Source organism: Dysidea avara, chromosome 10, assembly GCF_963678975.1.
Source record: "Dysidea avara chromosome 10, odDysAvar1.4, whole genome shotgun sequence".
NCBI classification, from domain to species: domain Eukaryota; kingdom Metazoa; phylum Porifera; class Demospongiae; order Dictyoceratida; family Dysideidae; genus Dysidea; species Dysidea avara.
The window spans coordinates 12,719,265-12,743,793 of record NC_089281.1 but is presented as its reverse complement, the minus strand read 5'-3'; the positions used below and the strand labels follow the sequence as shown (position 1 = coordinate 12,743,793).

General features: G+C 40.8%; 2 protein-coding genes across 3 annotated transcripts; both read left to right on the top strand.

Annotated features, from left to right (window-relative positions):
- Nucleotides 1–16,144: 16,144 nt before the first annotated feature.
- On the top strand, nucleotides 16,145–24,499 carry LOC136268573 (uncharacterized). Of its 2 annotated transcripts, XM_066063950.1 has the most exons (6): nucleotides 16,145–23,008; nucleotides 23,113–23,399; nucleotides 23,454–23,621; nucleotides 23,694–24,004; nucleotides 24,121–24,245; nucleotides 24,295–24,499. In XM_066063950.1, the coding sequence occupies exon 1, from the start codon at nucleotides 17,170–17,172 to the stop codon at nucleotides 22,324–22,326; it is 5,157 nt and encodes a 1,718-aa protein (XP_065920022.1). In that variant the 5' UTR covers nucleotides 16,145–17,169; the 3' UTR covers nucleotides 22,327–23,008; nucleotides 23,113–23,399; nucleotides 23,454–23,621; nucleotides 23,694–24,004; nucleotides 24,121–24,245; nucleotides 24,295–24,499. The 2 variants fall into 2 exon arrangements, with proteins under 2 accessions (XP_065920022.1, XP_065920021.1); XM_066063949.1 differs by having other exon boundaries at nucleotides 23,113–23,621.
- On the top strand, nucleotides 23,172–24,399 carry LOC136236764 (eukaryotic translation initiation factor 5-like). Its single transcript, XM_066027006.1, has 8 exons — nucleotides 23,172–23,251; nucleotides 23,312–23,399; nucleotides 23,454–23,594; nucleotides 23,694–23,838; nucleotides 23,907–24,004; nucleotides 24,071–24,074; nucleotides 24,121–24,245; nucleotides 24,295–24,399. The coding sequence occupies exons 1-8, from the start codon at nucleotides 23,172–23,174 to the stop codon at nucleotides 24,397–24,399; spliced, it is 786 nt and encodes a 261-aa protein (XP_065883078.1).
- Nucleotides 24,500–24,529: the final 30 nt, after the last annotated feature.

Below are 24,529 nucleotides of genomic sequence, written 5' to 3'. Positions count from 1 at the left end.
GTAATTGTACGATACCTATTACTATACAGTGTAATAGATCTGCATGCATGACATTGGGTACATCCATTTGTGTTTTTGATGGTTATTAGGCCACTCCAATTGGTATACCAGTTTCTGGTCCCCTACCCCACCTCCTGGGGCAGTATATATGCTCCAGTCTCCCTTTGGCCTTCCCCAACCACCGACACTTCACTACACAAGTTCTGTCTTCTCTACTTCAGCTATTTAGACAATCACAACAATAATTATAGAGTACAATATACACATCAAACATAAATGCAAATTTTGTTTACATGTGTAACAAATCCCCTCCCACTCTCAGGTCTGGCTATTTGTAAAAAATAGTTTTTAGCCACTGGTATGTGTTATTGTTGCTAATTGTAAGTGACAACCACAGTATAAAAGGAAGCCATTTAGTTTGGTGTCTAAATGTTTGTAGGTTTTACTTAAATAATTCATGCTATATAGTCATGTAGCTGTATCCAGTAGAGTTTTAATAATGATTTTAACAGTATAGTAACATTGATATAATGATGAAATTTGCCCGCCCGCTTGCCCCTTTCAGAGTGAACAGGACCAGAAACCGGTATACCAATTGGAGTGGCCTTAGGCTTGAGTCTATTATGCTCCAAAATTTGCCTATTATGCCTTTTGGTATTGCCCCAATTTTCTGCCTATTTTATGCTTTTCAGAAATGCATTATGCTTTTATTTTGTGTTTTTTTCTTTAGTTCTTCATTATACCATTGAACTTAATTCATGTGATTCAGGACGAGGTCAGGTGAAGGCTGAAGGAATAATAGGAATGGCAAGAGCGTTTTTATCGGCTGGAGCACATTCTGTGTTAGTGTCCCTTTGGAGAGTACCAGATGAAAGTGCTAACATTTTTATGCAGTACTTCTATCAGTTTCTGGTTAATGGCCTTCTCAGTTTTCAAGCCCTACAGAGGTCAATGCAGTGTATGAGATGTTTCCACAAGTATTCCCACTTTGTGCACTGGTCAGGATTCCACATCATTGGAAAGGAAATAATCCTTCAGAAGAACACCACACTGGTAATGAACCTGAAGAATGTGCTAGAGATTTCATCAAAAGAAACTACCAATATATCCTTGTGGTGTATACTGGTATGATGTGTTCAACGAGTTGATACTGGAAACTTGTGTGAAAGTAGCCACAGAAGTGGGTATGTGTGTGTTGCTGTTGGAAGATACATTTCCCAATTATTAAAGGGACACTCATCTACGACATCAGTAGTAACTGTGGGGAAGCAATTGCTCATAACTAGTTAACTGCCTAATAACTGGCAGTTAACTCAGTGGTGCAATATTACTTTACAAATGTTTAATGTATATTCCAATAATTACAACAACAACAAAATATACAGTGGAACCTGTATATATTATATATATTAGCAATTTACAAGAAACTTTTAGCACTATCTAGGTGGCCATGGATGTGCCAATTCTATCTAGATCAAAAATATCATACACAACATTTTTCAGAGGCTTTATCACCGATCTCGACAGCAAATATAAGTAGCATGTATGAACAACTGTATAATGATAACCTGTATAATGATAACCAGTATAATATTACACATGATTCCGATTGCATTTCATGTATTCTTTTGTGCAACATTACACAAAGTACAAATTGTGCACATACTGTACCACAGGAAGTTTTGAAGAGGAAATCCACATTTCGTCAGTATTGATGAATGGAAATCAAGAAATCATAGATTTAAACACATTATATACTTTTATGGACACTTATGGATGAATTTAGCTGATTTGTCAGTTTTTTCATCAAACTTTTCTGTCATACAGTATTTTACTGACAACCCCCTAGAAGGCTTGGCAGGGACAGAGGTGTCCATAGAAGCGTAGACAGGACACCTCTATGTCTTATGGCTATTCGGTTCTACAAATGGTCTTACTTTTGATTGGCTACTTTGTCTGAGCAATATATTATAGTTATACTCTGTATCCATGTATCATGTAATGGGCAAAAGACTTTGGGTGCCCGCACCTTTACTTGTGCACATGGCAAAGCCTCCTTTGGTTTACTAGTCCTGTCCAGAATGATTTGATTCAGTGCAAAGGTATCCCTGTGCTGGTATGCTGGGTAAACATGACCATGATAACATGGTAGTTTCACTTTGTGTGTGTTGAATTTGCTGTATTTGGTTTCAACATTAATTAACATGTGAATGTTTATTGACTCCACTTGATGGAGGAGTCTACAGAAGGAACATGTTGATACAATACCAAATGCTACTGCCCCAACTTTACTCACAGCTAAGAACACTAAACCACCCAGTCGTGAACACAAGAAACTGATTGTGCTTCATAATTTCACTAAATTGGAGACATGTGGTTGTATCATGAAGCAGTTACAAGAAGCCTCAACTGACATCATCATTGTTAGTAATGAGTTCCTCTTCAAAGATGATATTGTTACAGAGATAGACAAGAACCTCACCATGGGGTGCAACCTGATTGATGTGACCAACCTTCAGCCGATGAGTATTATTCAGAGAATTGAATATGGTCTATTGGAGAAGGATAGCTTTAGTATAAGAGATGCTGACCACATTGTGTTTACTTTGTTGAGTGAGTACTCCCGAGGAGCAGCTACCATTATACACATTTTAACATCACTAATGAAGAAGTGTGATGACAATAGAACTGGTTTTCAACTAGCAAAGCATCAGCTAAAGTTCCACATTGGGCATAAGAAATACGAAGAAGCATTAAGAAAAGGATTTTCAAAGCAAAGTGCAAATCTAAAGGGCCAAAATCAATCAAGGTTGGCAGTCAGCACCAACAGGAGTGCTGAAAAAGTTAACGCTGCTATTGCCACAAGTCAGGCTTCCCAAGAGGTTTTTCCACTCCAGGTAAAAAGATTTCAACTGAAACTAGCAGTGAAAGTGCTTGTGAGAGTAGCACATCTAAATCAAGTAGTGGATATGATGCTCACCATGATGATGGTGTCGGATTAAGAATATCAAGCGATCATAGTAGTGAAAGTAGTAAGCAAGATACTTCTATTGATTTCATATGTGCGGAGTCATATCATGGTACTTCAGATGAAAAGATAATTGGCAATGAAAGTGTTCTCAATAAATCTGCAGATATCAAACCAAGTGGTGGGCATGGTAATTTTAAAACGTCAAGTGATCAAAACAGTGAACAGAAAAGTACAATTGATCCTATTTGCACAGAAGCATATTATCAAGAGAAATCAACAGAAAGGCATCTGCTCAGAGAACTTCAAAAGAATTAATGGAAATGAAAGATACTTCCTATGATGATACTGAAACTGCTCCACAAACAGTTGAGCCGGTTGTGTATATTGCACCTGAAGGGCATGGTATTTCTCAGACTGACTACCCTCACAATTCTGTTAAAACCGAAAGCCAGGAATATTATCTTCTGCCTTCAAGATGGTTATGAGCTATGTAAAAGGTAGTGATGACAAACAGAAACCAGTTACAGATACTATTAAAAAGGATGACTTGCAGGCCAAACAAGAAGTGGTTTGGCCAAGTACATCTGAAGAAAGAATGCACAGCACTCTCTACATGTACATCAATGATATATTGAAGAGTGATGACTTCTCAATGCCAGCTCAACACCTGCTCCATTGTCTGTCCATTGTGGGGTCAATTCCCCTACGAAAGTTTTATATTGATGAAATTGACAAATTAATCACTGAAGCAATTACCACTAAGGAAGATCGAAGAATGCAGAGAGTTCAAGGATTTTTTCCTGAGCCTAGAACAAAGTGGAGTTTTTAGAAGATTTCCAATCCACTAGTATATCATAAAGATTTCAATCCTCAAAGTGTAGATCCCACTATTCAACTGATGTTCATTACCAAACTGATCTGTGATGCTATTGATAGTGAAATGGACACTGCAGACAAGGCAGTAACCATCATGTGTGTACAACAAGCCTATAGAGAATGTATTGACAGAAAAGAGTATATCCATGACTATACCTCCTGGTGTTGTGTAATGAACTGTTTGATGTGTGTGTGTCAGTGAACATTCCACTCTATATGTGATGCATTGTGATTGAGAGCCTCAAGTTGAAATTCAAGATAGTGGGGCACTCACAGAGTGGAATAACATAATTATTTCACATTCTTCCCACATGCAAGCAAGCATACACTGCACACAACCATGCATGCTCATGCATTCACAACAGCTAACACACACACACACACACACACACACACACACACACACACACACACACACACACACACACACACACACACACACACACACACACACACACACACACACACACACACACACACACACACAATGTTAACGTAGCACTGCACACAGGTGATTATGACACAACAATCCAGATTTCTGTATAATATTTATTGAAATACAGTGAACAATTGTAACAAGTGATTGTCTATACCCACGATCAGTAAAGTTCTTGTATCTCTAATCTTAATACTGTATACAGTGGATTTGTTTGATTCTATAGTTAGCTAAAGTGTCCAATAAAGTGATGAAACAAAGATAAGACATCTTATCTTGACCTCTCAGTTAGGAGCAGACAACGGTGGTGACTTGGAACATATTGATGGTGCAAGTATTGTACGAGATTGCTTTGAAATCCTTAGAACTCCCATTGGTGGAAATGACCTAGCAAAGTATACAGTTTACAGTCATATCCATAGGCACTACAATCATTCTTACATGTGTGGATCATCACAACGGTACCTAGAAGATTCTAGATGATAACTTTAAGTATAAAGAAGAAGAAAAAAAATGTCCCAGCTGTGGATCTGTGCATGTCCTGGACCTGTGCATGTCCTGGACCGGCCCAGGTTAACAGCACAAACATAGTAGTTGACATTTCACACGACTGCAACAAAATTGCAACACATACTAAACATTTAATTTTTTGTTTTTTTAAATATGTGTTTCAGTAGAAGAGATACATAGGTCTGTTTACAATATAATGGTTTTTAATTCTTTTAAAAAAATCTTTTATGTTTGCAACTGTGCATGATTGTTTGCATGTGTGGTTTCTCTGTTTTTGAATCCATGGTGTCATTGGGTATAGTAAGATTTATGATTCAGAATATAAATGAAGGTTTTGGCAATTGACTATATACCAAAACCATAGAAAAAGTAACAGGCCTATACCTGCTCAGAACTGATGCATTTATGTAGCAATTTTTTTTCAAGTTTCACGTAATTGCCTTTATACCAACCAGTATTTTGCTCCATCACAATAACAGTTAATTAACTTGCAGTCATCTGCATGGCATATTGTATTGGGCTAATTGATTGATCATGCATTGGCAATTACAATCAATATTGCTTGATTCCATATCTTCACTTCAAGAATTTACACATGCATGAAAGTACTTTTGGATATGAGTATACTGCAGCACAAAATTACCATGCAGGATTAGATCTTTAGTCATCCATGAGCAAGAGATGTAACATAGCCTTCAGATGCCATTTCAAACCTCCTGTATTCAAAAAATTTCCTGGGGGAGCATGCATGCCAACACATGCTGCATGTGCAGTTGACTATCACATGAAAGTACAAAATATTATCTGATTATTAGATCAATAAAAGGCAGTGTGCATGACTATAACCTCCATTGTAGTCCATAGGATGGCCCCGCCCAACACCTGCAAAAGCATGCATTTGTATGATGACCAGTTTGTTTTATTTGAGTAAACATTCTTACGTACTATAAATGTGTAGCTATATTACTGCACCACAGAAGAGTATAAACTTACATCTTCAACTCTTTTACAATTTACTACTGTTGATTTACCAGAATAAGTAACTCAACATCCAATCTTGAGATAGCCACTGCCAGGCCATCAAATATTTTCCATTTCATGGTCTACTCTTTGATTAAAATTAAAATTGCCTTGCAAATAGTTTTAATTTTCTTTCCTACAATCCACCATATCACCTTAAAAATTTCCTTAAAATAGAGGCTTACTGTACATTACATTTATGTAATCCTACATACATATATAGCACTTGTCTTATTTTAAGCTTTGTTCCTTCAGTTTGCTATTTATTTAAATTACTTCTAGATGTCAATTGTTTCTCAAAAATTGCTTCTAAGTTCAATCTTGCATGGCACACTTATACGTTTCAAACTTTTCCCTGAGGTATAGTATGCCCCAGAACCCCTAGTTAGTCAGAAATCCCTACACTTTTTCTCTTTATCACAAGCCCTCTCTTTCTTTACTTTCACTGTTTGGACAATCATTCAGCACAACTTGAATTAAACATACTAGCTTACTTCAAACACTATAATATGTGTACCCCCCAGGCTAGTTGTAATAATTAGTTATTTTAGCCACTTTTAAAGAACATGCATGCAGAGATTGTCTTATATAGCACGTAGAGCTGAGCGATGCATGTGAGCTTGAATTGCAATTGTGCATCATAGTATGGACAAATTTAATTAACTTATATTGTTGTTATGTATAACATGCTAGCACCACATAACTACATAGTTTGCACCTATGTGGTAAATATATTATATATAGTTATGCAGCATATTATATATACCTATATACTTATAATAAATATGCTAGCATTGGTACCTGCCCTACATGCAGGAATATCTCCACATTAACCATTTTAATGCCAGTAACAGAGACACCACTATATGTAGCATGCATGGTGATGTTACTTAAAAACTTCTGCCATCCTGCAAGTATACTTAAATATTATTAATGATGCAGTGAAAAAAAAAGCTTTGACCTAGGTGGGGATTGAACCCATGCAGGTTTGTTATAACCACTTGGGGTTAAGGGAAGCATGCAATTACAGTTGTTTGTCTGTGGCTTTGACAGGAATGTAGCTCAATTTCTCAGTGATCCTTCCCTACACCAGTGCCTTCATTGCCCTACAAAGAATAAATAGAAGCACAAATTATCTATATACATTCTTTGCACACCAAGATACCAAGAGCTAAAAGTTGAGTTTTAATAAAAGGTGTGCACAAAAAGGTAGAAAAGGGTGCCAACACGTGGATTCAAACCCATGACCTCCTACACGCTAGTCAGGCGTTCTTCCACTTGAACAGTTTGTGCTGTGATTTTCAAAGGAATGCTATTGAAGTTTTCTCTACACCTTGGCCTTCTACATGCTGTAGAGAACGAACAGAAGCACGCGTGAACTCATGATAATCTTAGAGTAGCCAGATGGTGAGTGCTTCATTATCAGCACTGGTTGTGTTGATTCATGCTGAGTTTGGTGAATAAGCAGTGTGCCAGTCAGACAGACAGATCGCTTTTCAGGTTTATATTATATAGATTTACCACACTATGTACTACTGTGTAGTCTGCACAATAGCATGCACGTGTATTACTGCATCATGTATAGATAGTCTGTACCTTGTGAGACATGTGTGCAATACATTGCTTCATCAGTTCACTTCCACTTTAACTGATTCAACAACAGGATAATAAAAGGTTGGGTACTGAGTGATACTACAGTATAGGACAGTAAATGTGCATGGTGTGTACATATTATGGGTTGTGTAGGAATTTGCCACTTTTATGGCTTTAAGTGCACAATAGAGCAAGTCCTGCTGATGGGATGCATATATCGGTCCAGATCCATACATGCACATGTTTTGTTGTCATGTAGAACCTATATAGCACCGTTGCACATCTTCAATTTGTTATTTACTTCAGCAGTATATAATAAGCTTAAGTCAACAAAACATCATGTTGTACTATATGCTTAAAAGCATAGCATAGTGCAGATATTCAGCGAGTGCAGTATAAACACAAAGTACAAACAGATTGGAGAAAAAGTCACCTGCTTTAGTACAATTAACACATGGGACAAGCAAATAGAAAAGTAACTGCATGTGCAGCATGCTGTATGCATTTCTATACTCACATGATGTTGTAAGGCAGCCTATGCCATGCAGTGCTGAATCTTTAAACAAATTGATTGATCGACTTGATTAATTGATTGGCTGACTGACTGACTGATTCATTCATTCATTCATTGCTTAAACTCGCAGTCGGCAAAGTCATTCTTCCATACTGGAGTTAGTACACATAACATTACAAACACATACATGGCATATATAGCTACAAAGCTACACACAACACATAAAAACTATTACAACCATAGTAAAAATAACAGCTGAGGACGAGTCAAGTAGGTACTTAAGCAGACAATTACGAAAACAAAAAAGATGTGCCGGCATAAAACAACTGAAGTGCACCAAAAAGGTTTCAAGTGAATACAAAATGTGATCTAGGCAGGGAACAACTAAAGTCATTTGTCTGTGGTCAGGAATATAGCTCAATTGCAACTTATTAGGAAGTTAATTCCTTCAATGTGCCTTAACAAAAGCCATTGGCACCTATCTTACATTCAAGACTTCAGATTAAAAAATTTCTACATTGAATGGAATAATTAAGTACATCATTATTAGGAACCAAGCATTATAAATTTAATTTAGCACATGGTGAAAGAAGCTTATGCTACGCATAGCTACAGGGTTCTTGGTGCTAGCTATAGTAGTATATAATCCAACCTCGGAACTTTTGCCTTGCCATAAATAACTATTGCCTTGCCATAAATAACTATTGCAAATCTGTTGGCTACATTATATGCACAAATTGTTTTTTGCTGTCAGTAAGGTAGCTAAACATCACAAAACTGAACTATGCTATATGTTACATATACATTATATAAGTAATGTCCTGGTCCAACGTAGTCGCTGACTCGCTGGTCTCCAACTGCATGTACATCAAAGAAATCAAATCAACTACCACATTGATGTACACATATCAGTTTCATGATGTTTATAGTTAGCTATTCTTATGCCAACACAGTTTATATATATTAAGGAAGACACATGTAGCTAGGGTTTGGAATATTATAGAATGATGTAAATAAGAGCAGATCCTTGTTATTTACACTGTGATTATGCAGTTTTACATGAAAAGATAAGATTAAACCATTGTTGGATCAGTTTCAAGGATGCTACAAAGACAAATATCATGGTTTTCAGCCTGAGCTTATTACATGACATGCATGCCAGTGCCGGCACTAGCTGGAGCTTATACACATGCAGGCTCCTGAACTAGATATTCTGCTAACTGAGTGTGTAGCAAAAAAGTTTAACAAACAAGCTACTTTTACCTACTCTGATACAAATACACCACACAGGACAAACTGTATACTACTGATGGACAATTTGGCTGCCTTAATTAGTTAACATACTCATAAAGTGCGATAATTAAGAGTCCCAATATATGCGATGATGCCAGCCAGCAGTCTATGTGCCAGTGCTGAAAAGCTGTCAGCATAAAAGTAAAAATTTGCTGCTAGAACAGATGAATGCACAGAAAACAAAAGATGCAACAAAGTCCAGGGATTGAACTTTAGTAGCTACAAGATAGTTGTCTGAAGATACTTTGGTATGAATTTGAAAAGTCTGACTGCCTATCATTGGTTGGTTTTCCATTCAGAATTTTTATACGACTGACAACATGAGTTGTCATGACTACATTGGATGTAAAATATGCAGGTAAACCTACATGTACTGCCACCTGTTCATCTTAGGATTATGTGCAATTTGCATAACAACTCTCTCCTGGCATAATATAATCTCCATTGTATGACTACCATTCGTCTTATGAAGTACAAACCATACGGTACATGTGTATATGTAGTATTCAGTGTATAGTAACCATGTATACTAAATCGTCATAGTCCGGCATCGAAAGCGAATTAACTTAAGTGGTGATAGTTGAGCCGCTGATACATAGCTGCAGCTTGACAAGTCTGGCATGATCACAGCTTTCTTTGTGCGTGTGTGTGTGGGGGAGGGGGGAGGAGAGTGGTCTAACTACATGAGACTAGCACCATAGATAATAGCTAGCACACACTACGCCTTAATTGCGGGAAAATAACCCTGAGTACAGTACAGCACCGTATACAACCAACGACAACCGACATGTAACACACCGTTCACGTGTACAAAGGCGCTTCGGGCTGCGCTAATGCACAAACACCATTAGCGCGAGCCCGGATGTGGAGGACGACTTGCGCTTTAATTTTGTTGTTATTATTATTTGTTATTATCTACTTTACCAGTTAGGCACTGGAGGGTGTACACAGAAGGCAGAGCCTGTTCGAGGTGTTGACTCGTAAAAACTTCTGTTACGGATTGATTCCTTTCTTCAAGGTTGCTTGTATCAACGTTTTGCTCGTTAGTGTAATAGAACTGCACTGTTTGGTTTGGTTAAACGCATTGATTGTTTAAATTCTCCTCTAGTGTGAGATATCGCTAGTCTCGCGTTGCCAGACCCTTTCCGCGCAGCCGCTTATCGATTGGAAATTATAAGCGCCGCGCTACAAGGGTCTGGAATAGTTCACGGACTTAAAAAAATCTACAATCCCCAGTGGTTGGGGAGTGTAAATTGGCTCACGCGATCCCTTACTCGCCAAAGTGTTCTGATTACTGAAGAATGAGCTGAAGAAGACCTCTGGGGATAACGAGTATCGACCCGTGTAGGTTTTTCCTTACTGAATCTTCAACAAGTACGGCTGAATAAAGACAAACAAGCTCAGTTCATCTCGAGTTACAAGGAAAGTAGGCGAAAGGTTTTAAGCGGATTTGTTGATCAAAACAGACTAAAGATTCAAGGGAACACACGTTGCATTTTGTACCTTTGTATCTTAGGTGTTACCCAATCAATCAATTGTCACCAATAACGTGTCGAAAAATTTCACGTTCATGAACTATTCCAGACCCTTGTAGCGCGGCGCTTATAATTTCCAATCGATAAGCGGCTGCGCAGAAAGGGTCTGGCCACGCGAGACTAAGATATCGCCGAGAGGAATTCAAGAAAAAAGAATTTATGAAGTTCTTTTACTTACCGAAAAGAAGGGGTACAGGGGCGGATCCAGGGGGGGGGGGGGCACGTGCCCCCCCCCTCCCTTAAAAAAATGTATATAAGATCGAGATACTCTAATAGAGCAGTCAATCACCAATCACTCTAATAAAGCAGTCACAGTGTTCATGGGGAAGTGTAGCTTACTTAGGAAGCTATAAATAGGATTTTATTTTACATAATATACGTGATATAATATATTTGGTAAAGGATAACTAGCTATTATTGTTGTGACCTTTTTTTTTTTTTTTTTTTTTTTTGCTCTTCAACTTTTTTCAGCAAGGTGCCCCCCCTCTTTCCAGACTCTGGATCCGCCCCTGGGGTAAGTAGTACAAACCATAGATATTAGAGAGACAAACTAGATGTGTTTGTTGGATAAAAAAATATATTTTGACGCGCTAAGGCTGTATGACCTACTTCTCTCTCATCACCTCCAACCTAAATAAGCTGTGGTACCGTGGTGAAAAGTGTGTAGATAACGGTACAAAGGAAGGTTTGTTTGCTTCAGTACGTACAGTTGTCTCGTTCGCGTATATTCGCAGCTGCTGGTCACCCTCAGTTGGCACTGAAAGTAGACTCCGAAGCGGATGGCATCGCTGGGAAACAATCCATCCAAGCGAAAGAGACCAGAGGATTCCCCTGACGATTCCAGTAAGAGCGTAGATGTTTGCCGTCATTGCAGCAAGAAATGTACTAAAAAAAGTGAGGCTGTTCAATATGATTTGTGCTGTTTGTGGCTGCACGCATCTTCCGAAGGTCTAAGTAAAGACGAATATAAACTGCTTACCCAATTAACATCCACTGTTGAAAATGTTATGTACTACTGCAAGTTTAATAAGTGTGAAACGCGCTCCAAGCAGCTTATGTTCGGTTCAATTAGTAAAGCACTTTTCCCACCGGCTGACAGCTCTGAAACCAGCACAACAACGGAACAGAATTGTTTATCTAAGACTCTGACTGACCTTAGTGAGAAAATTGCTGATATGACTATCAAACAACAAACACTACACAACTCGGTGCAATCTATATCCTCCAAATTTGTTGAGTCTGCTGTTAACATGGACACTGGTGCTCCAGCTCAATCCATCACTCAAGGAGCTGGTCCATCTAGTAATGCTCTAGACATTATAGATGAGATGGCAGATAGAGATCGAAGGAAAAATAACATTGTCGCATACAATTTCCCGGAGTCCACTGACCGAAACGTTGATATTCAATCATTTAAGGCCTTAAGTGACACAGTTTTCAAATTGGATCTGGATGTAACCAAGGCTATTCGTTTGGGACCAAAGATCCCTAATAAACACAGACCATTACTATTGACTGTTGAAGATGTTGACGACAAGACTTTCATGCTTTCTCATTCTCACTTTCTGAAGCGACACGAACAGTACAACAAAGTATACCTTGTCCCTGATAGAACAAGACTTGAACGTGCTAAGCACAAAAGGGTTGTTGACGAGTTAAAACAAAGGAAGGCCAATGGAGAAACTAATTTGATAATTCGTAATGGCATTATTTCACAGAGACAACCCGTGTAAATATAATTGCTGAAACCACCAACACTCAGCAGGCTACTAATTGTTCCTGATAGAAGTCTTGCTGGTTCTTCAGTAATGATAAGTAATACAATGTTAAGAACTTTGTATACAAATGCTGATCAGTTTTTAAATAAGCGTGATCTTCTTTCAGCTCAAATTACAGGTACCCACCCCCCTGACATAATTATTATTACCGAATTGCTTCCTAAATCACCAAATTCTACTGTTAGCTCAGCTCTACTGGCACTTCCTGGATATTCTCTTTACGTTAATTTTGATCCAGACACATATACCCCTGTCACCTCTCACATACGTGGAGTTGGAATATTTGTCTCTGGGAAGCTGCAGGCTCATCAAGTATTTTTTCACTCACCTGATCTTGAAGATCAAGTATGGATTAGAATTCAACTTTGCGGATCTGATTCACTGTTAGTTGGCTGTCTGTATCGTAGTCCTACGGGTGATCTCAGTACTAGTGTTTCATCTCTTTGTAATTTATTTACCAAACTCGATAACTATTCTCACTTATTAGTATGTGGCGACTTCAACTTTAAAGAAGTTACTTGGTCAGACCTTTCAGGTTCAACTACTAATTCTCATATAGTACCTTTTCTCGACTCAGTGGATGATTTATTCTTGTTTCAGCATGTTAACAAGCCCACAAGAATTAGACAGGGTGATTCTCCAAGCCTACTCGATCTAGTATTCACAAACGAAGAGAATATGGTTACAAACTTGTTGCATCTTCCACCCTTGGGTAATAGCGACCACATTTGTATACAGTTTGATCTTTTGTGCTATTTGGAGCCGAAGAAGACTGACAACTTGAAATATAATACAAGAGCGGCAAATATTGATCTAATGAAGCAAACTCTTGGTGATGTTGACTGGGTATCCTTATTGGACCCCCTTGATATGAGCGATGCTTGGTTGCAATTTAGGTCGATCTTTCAGGATGCTCTTGACAATTGTGTTCCTACTTACAAGCCCAAGGAGAAGAAAAGCCTATACAGTAACTCTGAAGTGTTTAGTTTGAAAAGGAAAAAGAATCATCTTTGGAAAAAGTACCTCTCGACTCGTTCTCTCATAGACCTTGCAAACTTTAAGTCAGTAAATAATCAGCTTAGAAGCTTGACTCGTAACCTTAGAAAAGACTACAAAAAGAATCTGGCTCAAGGTGTCAGATCTAGGCCTAAAGCATTCTGGCAATATGTTAACTCAGGGACAAAAGTACGCCCAGGTGTTACCGAGTTGGTCTCCTCGGATGGTTCTGCAATACATTCCGATACTGAAATGGCTACTCACTTTAACGAATACTTTTCTAGTGTATTTACCTGTGAGGACACCGCAAGTATTCCAACAGTTGATTCAACTAGTTCCCCTCTCCTTGATGACTCCATTGAAATCACTCCTGCAACTGTTTTCAGCAAGCTAATAGCTCTACAAAGTAATAAATCCTCTGGACCAGACGGATGGCCTATAACTATTATCAAATCAGTAAGTGAATTTATTTCTGTACCATTATCTATCCTGTTTAATAAATCGCTAAATAGTGGCACTTTACCTTCAGATTGGAAGTGTGCCAATGTAACACCTATTCACAAAAAAGGTGCATGGAATCTGGCCTGCAATTATAGACCAGTCAGCCTCACTTCTATTTTCAGCAAGTTAATGGAATCCATTGTCAAAGATCATATACTGAACCACCTATCCACAAACAACTTACTGTCTCCCTATCAATTTGGCTTTATACCAGGAAGATCGTGTTCCACTCAATTGCTTCTGATGCTGGATTATTTAACTCATCATCTTGATGAGGGCTATTCTATTGACGTAATCTATTTAGATTTCCAAAAAGCCTTCGATTCTGTTCCACACCGACGTTTATTGCAAAAGTTAACATCGTTTGGTATTCATGGAAATGTGCTAAAATGGATTGGAAGCTTTTTATCTAACAGAGTGCAACAAGTTGTACTTAATGGCCATAAATCTTCCACCATTCCAGTTACTAGTGGTGTCCCCCAGGGTTCTGTGCTGGGTCCCCTACTATTCACGATGTTTGTAAATGAGATACCATCAATTGTATCAAGTCCGGTGCTATTGTTTGCTGATGATACAAAAATCTTTCGAGTCATTAGAAATAGAGAAGACTATACTGCGTTACAGAGTGACTTAGACTTACTTCAAAGATGGTCACAACAGTGGCTTTTGAATTTTAATATTTCGAAGTGCAAACACCTTCACTTCGGCCCAGCCCACCACTATGGTCCTTACTGTCTCAACGGAATATTTATTGACATCAATGCAACGCACAGCGACCTCGGTATTGTTTTTGACGATCAGCTCAAATTCCACCATCACACCACTCAAGCTACTACCAAAGCTAACCGAGTACTTGGTTTGATTAAGAAATCATTTGAATACCTTGACTCTACCATGCTAACTTGTTTGTTCAATACATTAGTTCGACCTATCTTGGAATACAATAATCCTATTTGGGGGCCTCATTACATCCTAGACAACAGAAAGGTAGAGAAGATACAACGAAGGGCTACTCGTCTCATCCCACAACTTCAAGACAAATCTTACTCAGAGAGGTTGACACAACTAGATTTGCCATCTTTTCATTATAGACGATTGAGAGGTGATCTAATATTTCTTTTCAAAATTCTTAACAATTATTTCACCACCGATTTTACTGATCTACATACGTACTCAAGATCTATTACCAGGGGGCATCAATTCAAATTGTTTAAGGAACGCTCAAGACTATTGTGTAGATCTAATTACTTTATCAATAGAATCACCAACAATTGGAATAGTTTGCCTAATTATGTTGTAAATAGTTCTTCGATTAACACTTTTAAATCATTATTAGATAGTCATTTAATTGATTCAAGATTTATTTTTGTATAAGTCATTTAATTGATTCAAGAGTTATTTTTGTATAATTACTGCATTGATCAGGTATGCAGGCTGTGCCTTTACCCGTATTTAATCATAATCATGATCATATACTCCAAATGGCAGTAATTTACAGCAGTTGTTACATTTGCAGGAGACACTGACAGTAAACCCGACCTGTTACTTACAAGTTACATGAAGAATCATCAAACTAATGCACCTATCAATGTTTTGCCCCACTACTATGAACACGGGCAAAAGTGGGGGCTAGGCGGGGATTAGTCGGGGAATCGACCTCAAACTGTGCCCCAGGTGGTGGGGTATTTGATGCTACAAGGGCACGTAGCGGGTGTTTCAGGGTCTTTTACTGGGGGATAAGTGGGGGATCGACATCAAAAGTAGCCCCAGGTAGTGGGGATAAGAATTTTTAAATGTCCAAATCCCCACCTCTGCCCATGTTCATAGTAGTGGGGCAAAACATTGATATGCGCATAACGACCACTCTGTAGAGTTGCTAACTAGTGATAAATGTTTTTATGATGGCTATCAACATCAACCAAGACAACCCAGACCAATTCTACCGATACAAGATGCCTCCTCTAGTGGCTAAGGGGGAGTGTATTGGTGTGCTTCAGTTTGACTATATGCTGTGTTCTTAGGTTGAAAAGAAAGGCAATGGTGTAAAGACAGTGATTGTGAATGCCGAGGCTGTTGGAAAAGCTTTGGAAAGACCACCAACCTGTAAGGACCCATTATGTATGGGTGTCTAGACCTCGTGCTCACTAAGGGATGATTTACAGAGAAAAATGAGGGTAAAAGTATAGATTGTTCTATTGCAAAACCTTTCCTAGATGGGATAACTCACCATGCGATAAGTATGTTATGTACTTTTACCTAGTAACTTGCGTTTTAACAGCACTCCTCTGTTTTTCAGTACGATTACTTCGAATTACATTTTTAAAAATCCTAGCATGAAATGTTCTTTGCCCTCAAAAATGGCGGATGCGCCATTTTGATGTACACCTTAGTGTGCACGGGGTCTGTGGCAGAGGAGGTTGGTCATGCATCATTATAGCACTATTATGTATTACAATTATTATAATTATGTATTACAATTATTATAATTATGAAGTCCCTTGTCACATTCATCATCCCTGGGATACTAACAGCAAGCTGCCTATCCCAGTCACAAATCAATCAATCAATCATGAGAAGTACGCAGTTCATCAGAAGTACGCAGTGTTTGTTTCTAAGCTAAAGAAAGCCACACACAAAGAGTTTGGTGGTTGAAATAAGGGTTTTGGGGCCGTAATTTAATTTGTGCATTAAATTATTTTGCCGATACTGAGGTGAACAACTCCTGGGTGTATAGTGTGTGTATTCAGCCATTACTGAATTACTAGTACATCAATGTGTTAATTTGGTGAATGTACAGTTGTTTATACTATAAAGTTCACTATTTTAATGGTAGATATATGCAAGTTCTTTGGGTGCAAGCTTGATGCTCAGACTAAAATAGATGCCAAGAACAGTCCCTACATTGTCAATGGGTGTCGAGAACTAGTAACTATGATATTATATTTGTAGTACATTACATAATGTTCTATGTATCACGTGTACGTATGTGGATTAGTGCTCATCATGAAGTGTGAACGCGTGTAGCTGAAACAGCAGTTCTGTTGTCCGCGGCGTCTGAATCATCCTTCGAATAGCCTTCGAACCTTATAGTCGTACTAATTTACCATTACCTCTCACATTTGGTGCTTTATCGGACCAGGGATTCGATGGATGCAACTCAACGTGCCCGAGCTTCCAGACGTGGTGGGCGCTCATCTGTAACGAAACTCCTTGCTAAAGCCCACGCCATCACTCAACCAGGAACTGAAGTCACTCCCCAATCTATTTCGCAAGCGAACAGAGACACTATAGACCTTGTGTTAAGTCAACTGTCAGTGAAGAAGCGCCAATTAGAAGAACTCGACCAGATAATCCTCGCAGCCATCACTACTGAAAAGGAGCTCGAAGATGAAGTGACTGACACTGAGATGTACCACTTCGAACTGGCCGAGAAGATCGCCAGCTTAAAGAAGTTCTCTATGCCATCAACACCCAACATCACAAGCCAGCCGTCACCTCCGACATCAACACAGCAGCAGCGGCAGGAACAGGAAGTATCACAACAGCCTGTGGTGCAGCAGAATAATGCAGAGACTGGCGCAACTGGAAATTCCACCCCATCAAACTCCGTGAGTAATTCATTGTCGCACACACCTGTTGTACATGATGTGGTTCAGTCTGTGTGTCAGTTACCCAAACTAACTCTTCCTACCTTTAGTGGGGACTCCCTCCAATTCCAAACCTTTTGGGATTCATTTGAAGCAGCTGTACATAACAGTAAGGGGTTAACTGGGGTACAGAAGTTTCACTATCTAAGAGCACAGCTGCTGGGTGATGCAGCCCATGTCATTGACAACCTTCCCCTAACAGACCTGAACTATGAGCACTCTGTGGCTTTACTCAAAGACAGGTTTGGGCAGCCCTATAAGTTGGTCAATGCTCACATGGATGCGCTAATGAACCTACCCAAGCCTGTTAACAATCTGGCCAGTCTTCAAGCCTTTCACGACAAGTTGGAAAGCCACATGAGAGCACTTCAGTCCTTGGGCAAATCTCATGATACCTATTCTGCAATGCTTACTCCTATGGTCCTGGGAAAGCTCCCCATAGAACTGAGGAAACAGTTTGCCAGAGACCACAGCAGTGGTGAATGGACCATTAAGGAGGTCATGGCCTGTATTTTAAAGGAACTCCGGGTACTTGAAGTAGGACACTATTCTAATGGCTTTTCCAAGGAACTGCACAGTGCTACTGCATCCTTTCACACTGCAGCTAGAAAGCCTATAGCCAAACAAGAGAAGAGGGAACCAGCATGTACCTATTGCAAGGGCCCACATACTGCCAACCAGTGCACTGTTGTCAAAGGCCACCAGCAGCGAACATCCATTGTGAAGGCAGCTGGGTTGTGCTTCAACTGCTTGGGAAACCATAGGGCCTCACAGTGTACCTCTCGGAGGCGATGCAAACACTGCAGCCAAAAGCATCACACCAGCTTGTGCCCTCCCACAGATGCTGCCTCTGCCCCAGTATCTGCTCCTGTGAACAACAGTGTACAACCACCTCCCACTACCAGCAGTGTACCGCCATCCCTTACTAACCAAACTCAGCCGGTCCCTCCCCAGGTTCCCCTAACAAACAGCACGGGTACATACACCACTGTTACTAGGCCCCAACCTCCTTTAGAACTAGCCTGTAGTGCATGCCTCCTGAAGACTGCTATTGCGACTGTTTCAGCAGGTTCAATTAGCACAGAAGGCAACATTCTCTTTGATGAGGGGGCACAGCGTTCCTTCATTTCCCAAGAGCTCGCTGACACACTTTGCTTGCGACCAACACGATCAGAACAAATCTCCCTGTCGTCATTTGGTAACCAGGCTTCTTCTGCTAGATTCCTTCAGGTAGCTACCATTTTAGTACACACTCAGGATAGGAGTGTTATCCCAATATCAGTGTTGGTGGTACCACAGCTTGCAGCTCCACTGCAAAATTCTGTGCGGATGGAAGTAAGTAAGATGCCCCATTTGAAGAACTTACAATTGGCCCATCCTGTGACTGAAGACGACAGCTTTGAGATTACCATTCTTGTAGGAGCTGACTACTACTGGACATTTGTCCAAGACCAGGTCATACGTGGCAATGGTCCAACAGCAGTTAAGTCTCGTTTGGGCTACCTACTTTCTGGTCCTCTACTACAACCATCAACTACTGTCAACTTGGTCCATGTCAATTTTACAGTGGCAGATTCCCAGAACCTGGACACCTTCTGGAAACTGGAGTCAAGTGGAACTTCCCCAAGCGCCATTGACAATGGTGATGATTTTTTGAAGACATACATGCAAACTAGCATTGCCCGTCAGCCTGACGGAACTTTATCACTCAAATTTCCTTGGAAGGAGGACCATCCCTTCCTACCCTCCAATCTCCCTATCTGTGCTAAGCGAACCAGATCCCTAGCTCAGAGGTTAGCTAAGGACCCAGAACTCCTGAGCATGTATGGCCAAATCATTGCTGAGCAAGAGTCCAAAGGGTTTATTGAGAAGGTAGACAACTTCAACACCAAACAGACGCATTACATTCCCCATAGGGCTGTCAGGAAGGACTCGGCTACCACACCAGTCCGCATTGTCTATGACTGTAGCTGTAGACAGTCAGCCCACCAACCCAGTTTGAATGACTGCCTTCATGTGGGGCCACCCTTTCTGAACCACCTTTGTGCCATACTACTACGCTTCCGTTTGTATGTGTATGGCTTCTCAGCTGACATTGAGAAAGCATTTCTCCATGTGCAGCTTGACAAGTCCGATAGAGATTTCACCCGCTTTCTTTGGCCAACCAATCCCAATGACCCTAACAGTCCATTCCAGGTGTACCGGTTTAAGGTTGTCCTGTTTGGAGCAAGTTGTTCACCATTTATGCTTAATGCAGCACTGACATACCATCTACAACAACACCCATCAGCAGTGTCTACCAGCGTAGCAAGAAGCTTGTATGTTGATAATGTAGTTTCAGGCTGTGACACGGAGGAAGAAGCCATTCAATACTTTCTAGAGTCCCGTTCTTTGATGAACCTATCAAAGTTTAATCTACGAACCTGGGCATCTAACAGTCTTTCTCTAAGAGCCCTAGCAAAGCAGTACAGTGTTGCTGAGACAAAGGACACGGTTAAAGTGCTTGGTTTATGCTGGGACGTTGGATATGATAAACTATCACTATGTTCTAAACCTGAGCCTATCAGAACCCCAGTTACTAAACGGGAAATCCTGCGATACACCTCTTCCATCTTTGATCCACTAGGCCTAGTTACCCCAGTGACCATAACTGCCAAGCTGCTACTGCAAGAGCTTTGGCAGGACAATGTATCTTGGGACATTGAGCTGAACAACACCTATCAGCTCAAGTGGACCACCATTGTAGCAGATATCTCAATTGCCTCACAGCAGTGCTTCCCGCGACAATGCATCCCTAAGCTTGATCTCTCTTCCGCAGTTCTGCACGTCTTTGCGGATGCAAGTCCAAAGGCATACGGAGCTGCCGTCTACCTTCAATGTGGTAACTACTCATCACTGTTAATATCTAAGTCCCGTGTAGCTCCACTAAAGCAACACACATTACCCAGGCTGGAGCTCATGGCAGCAGTCATTGCAGCTCACCTAGGCTCCTTTGTAGTGAATTCCCTTAACCATACAGTGACCACCATCTACTGGTCAGACAGCCAAATAGTTTTGTGTTGGCTCCAAAGTAGGAAGAAGCTTAAACCATTCATTGACCATAGGGTGAAGGAAATTCTAGCTATCTCTTCAAGTTGGAAATACTGCCCAACTGCCTCTAATCCAGCAGACCTCTTAACCTGTGGACTGTCAGCTGACCAATTTATCCACTCCACATTGTGGAGACATGGCCCTCCGTGGTTATCATCTCCAACTGAATGGCCCACCTGGAGTCCTTCGGAAGCCCTAGTTGTACTGGCTAACAGTGTAGAGGGCCCTCCATCATCTGCTAGTGTCCATAACACAACGTTAATGCCACCTACGAGTAGCATATACAATATAATTGACCCTTCTACCCACAGCAGTTATACCAAACTGCTAGACATAACTGCTTATGTCCTCCGCTTTGCCCACAACACTAGGCAAAAGTTATTCAAACTTAAGGGACCATTAACACCTTCAGAACTATCAATTGCCAATACCCACTGGGTGTCCAGTGCTCAGCTGCAAGGCTTCCCTGAAGAAATAAGTAGCCTACGCTCTAAAACTCGCTCCCCACAGCCACCGTTAGTAAGACAACTTCGCCTGTACCTTGACCACTCTGGCATAATCCGTTGTGGTGGTAGGATCCACAATGCTCCGCTTTCAGAGTCCACTAAGTTTCCTCTCCTTCTGCCATCGAAGGACCCCTTCACTTCACTCCTCATATGGCACACTCACAAGCAACAACATCATGCAGGGGTGACTATGACATTGACAGCTCTCCGTCAAATGTATTGGGTGCCATGTGCAAGGCAAAGGATCAGAGCCCTGTTGAGGAAGTGTGTGACCTGTAGGAAACTAGCTGGACGACCATACACTGCACCAGATCCTCCACCACTTGTAAAGGCCCGTGTACAGCAATCCCAACCCTTTGAAGTCACCGGTGTTGATTTCACAGGTGCACTGTTTGTAAGAGGTGAAGGTCAAGGGGAACGCAAGGTGTATCTCTGCCTATTTACGTGTGCGGTCACTCGTGCAGTACACCTTGAAATTGTGACAGACCTATCTGTGGAATGCTTTCTGCAAGCGTTCCGGCGTTTCAGCAGCAGAAAGTCAATGCCACGGCTTGTTCTGTCGGACAATGCCTCAACCTTTCTTTCTGCTGCTGAACAGCTGAAAGCATTGCTCTCCTCACCCTCCCTGACTAATGCCCTATCTAAGTCTGGTACAGAATGGAAGTTTATCCCCAAACGCGCTCCCTGGTTTGGGGGGTTCTGGGAGAGGCTGATTGGGTTGACTAAGCTGGCATTGAAGAGGGTTTTGGGAAGGACATTTACTACCCTAAACAGTCTTCAAACCCTTGTTGTTGAGATTGAAGCCATTCTCAATGATCGCCCTCTCACATATGTCCCTACAGACATTAGTGACCCTGACCCAATCACCCCCTCCCACCTGCTATATGGTAGGAAGATAGTTTGTGTACCCTACCACATGACCCCACAGTACAACAGGTGTGATCCCGACTATGGAGAGGCTGAGATACAATCAATGGCCAAGAAGCAAGCTGCCCTCCTTCAACACTTCTGGACAAGATGGAGGAAAGAATATTTAACTAGTTTGAGAGAATTCCACTGAGCCAGTGATCCCAACATTCAAACTGTGAAACCAGGAGCTGTCGTCCTAGTCCACGATGATACTCCTCGTATCAGCTGGCGACTTGCTGTAGTAGAGGACACCATTGCTGGAGAAGATGGTCTTGTAAGAGCAGCCAACATTAGGACATCCACAGGCAAAACAAACCGCCCAGTGGCCAAGTTATATCCCCTTGAGGTAACTGCTGCTGACCCTTTGCTCAGGCGAGTCTCAACAGTCCAGGACAAGTCAGTCAACTCAGATGACCAGGCAGTCAACCAAGAAGAGAGCAGTCTACAAAGAAGACCTGTTCGCACAGCTGCAATCCGGGGCAGACAACAAGTTAAAGAATGGACTCAATCATTATGTGGCCCCCCGGAGGATGTCGAGAACTAGTAACTATGATATTATATTTGTAGTACATTACATAATGTTCTATGTATCACGTGTACGTATGTGGATTAGTGCTCATCATGAAGTGTGAACGCGTGTAGCTGAAACAGCAGTTCTGTTGTCCGCGGCGTCTGAATCATCCTTCGAATAGCCTTCGAACCTTATAGTCGTACTAATTTACCATTACCTCTCACAATGGGTCACATGAGGAGACCAGGCTACAGGATTTGCTGGATGAGTTCATCAAGAAGTTTGTCCTCTGCCAGAATGTGAAAACCCTGAAACAAGTTTGGTAAGCCACTTATGTAAACTATAATGATGCAATATGTTAACCAAGATGGTGCAATGCATTGATGATGTGTATTAAATAGGGTTGACCTTTTTTCTATCATTTAGACTGTGTCGTCTTCCAAGACCAAGATCAGTCAATATTGTGCAGCATGTACATACTGGACATGAGGCACAAGTTGACTACCTACATTGTAAACAATCCTCCAGGACAACCTTCCACAGCTGGTGGTGGTGGTGGTGGAAAGTGTATATTAGATTGATGTGATGACTGTTATGTATCAAATGTGATGTTGTGCTCTAATAGGGGTAAAAAGAGGAAGAACCAACGATGCAATAATTCTCATACAGAATCTCCCACTTCTCTTCACAAGGATGCAGATGATAACACAAAGGCAAATAAAATGCTTTTCGCATTGCAAAGGTTGTGCTGTTCAATTTTATTTTAGAGTGGTTCTGATGATGCTGATGAGGAAGAGTGGAGTGTAGACACATCAGAAGATGTTGTAAAGGCTCGGATGGAGAAGATGACAGATGACATTTCTACTCTCACTATGCACAGTGACCTGGAGAAGACATCAGCTGAAAGGGTAGACCTCTTCTAGAAGTTCACAATGGTGTGTAGTGTGCTGGTAGTCTGTGTGTATACATAGTGGGTGCATGTGGTGAGAGTGCTCACTGTGGTGTAGGGCATTATCAGTGCTGGGGGAGTATCTCGTCTTGCCAATGATCTTAGTACTGTGAAAGCTGAGGCGGAACGCCTGGACATGTTTGACAAGGCTACTGGCATTCTGGCAGAGCTGCTGTTTGACAAGGACATCCCATCTTCTTGCAGTTTGTATATGGCAAGACCAAATCTCAAAAACACCTTCTGGATGCTGTGGAAGGAATGGTGGCTATAGATCACCCAGAACTGATGGCTAAGGTGCCACACATCCTTAAAGCACTCTATGATAGTGACCTGGTGGAGGAAGAGGTATTTTTTGAATGGCATACCAAGGTGAGTACAACAGAGTTTTTGTTTTGCAATTTTTTTAGATTGCTTAGTGTGCAACTTTCTTGCCAGCATTGTAAGCCTTGCTGTATATTTATATCAAGCAATTTTCATATGCATAGATGCCAAAGAAGAGCAGATAATAGCTGCTGAAGTAGCCACCAAGATGCGTAGCATTGCAACGCCAGTTATAGAATGGCTACGCAGTGCTGAGGAAGAAAGCTCTAGTGACGAAGACGAGGTTGAGGTACAGAAACAAACACTGCTAGTACTACTGTGAATCTTCCAACAATTAGGTTGTTTATTCTGACAAGCAGAAGAGTTCTGGAAGTGGTATCATGGTGCAAGAGGAAGCTGCAAAGGAAGAAAACATAGATGATATCGACATTGAAGCGATCTGACACCCTTATAGTCACCTGTGACTGCTGAGATAGTGTCGTTTAGTGGTTTTGTCCATTGTATTCCTTACCCATTTTGAAAAATTAACATTAAATTCTTAGACTTCTGAAGTAAAGCCACAATTCTAACAAG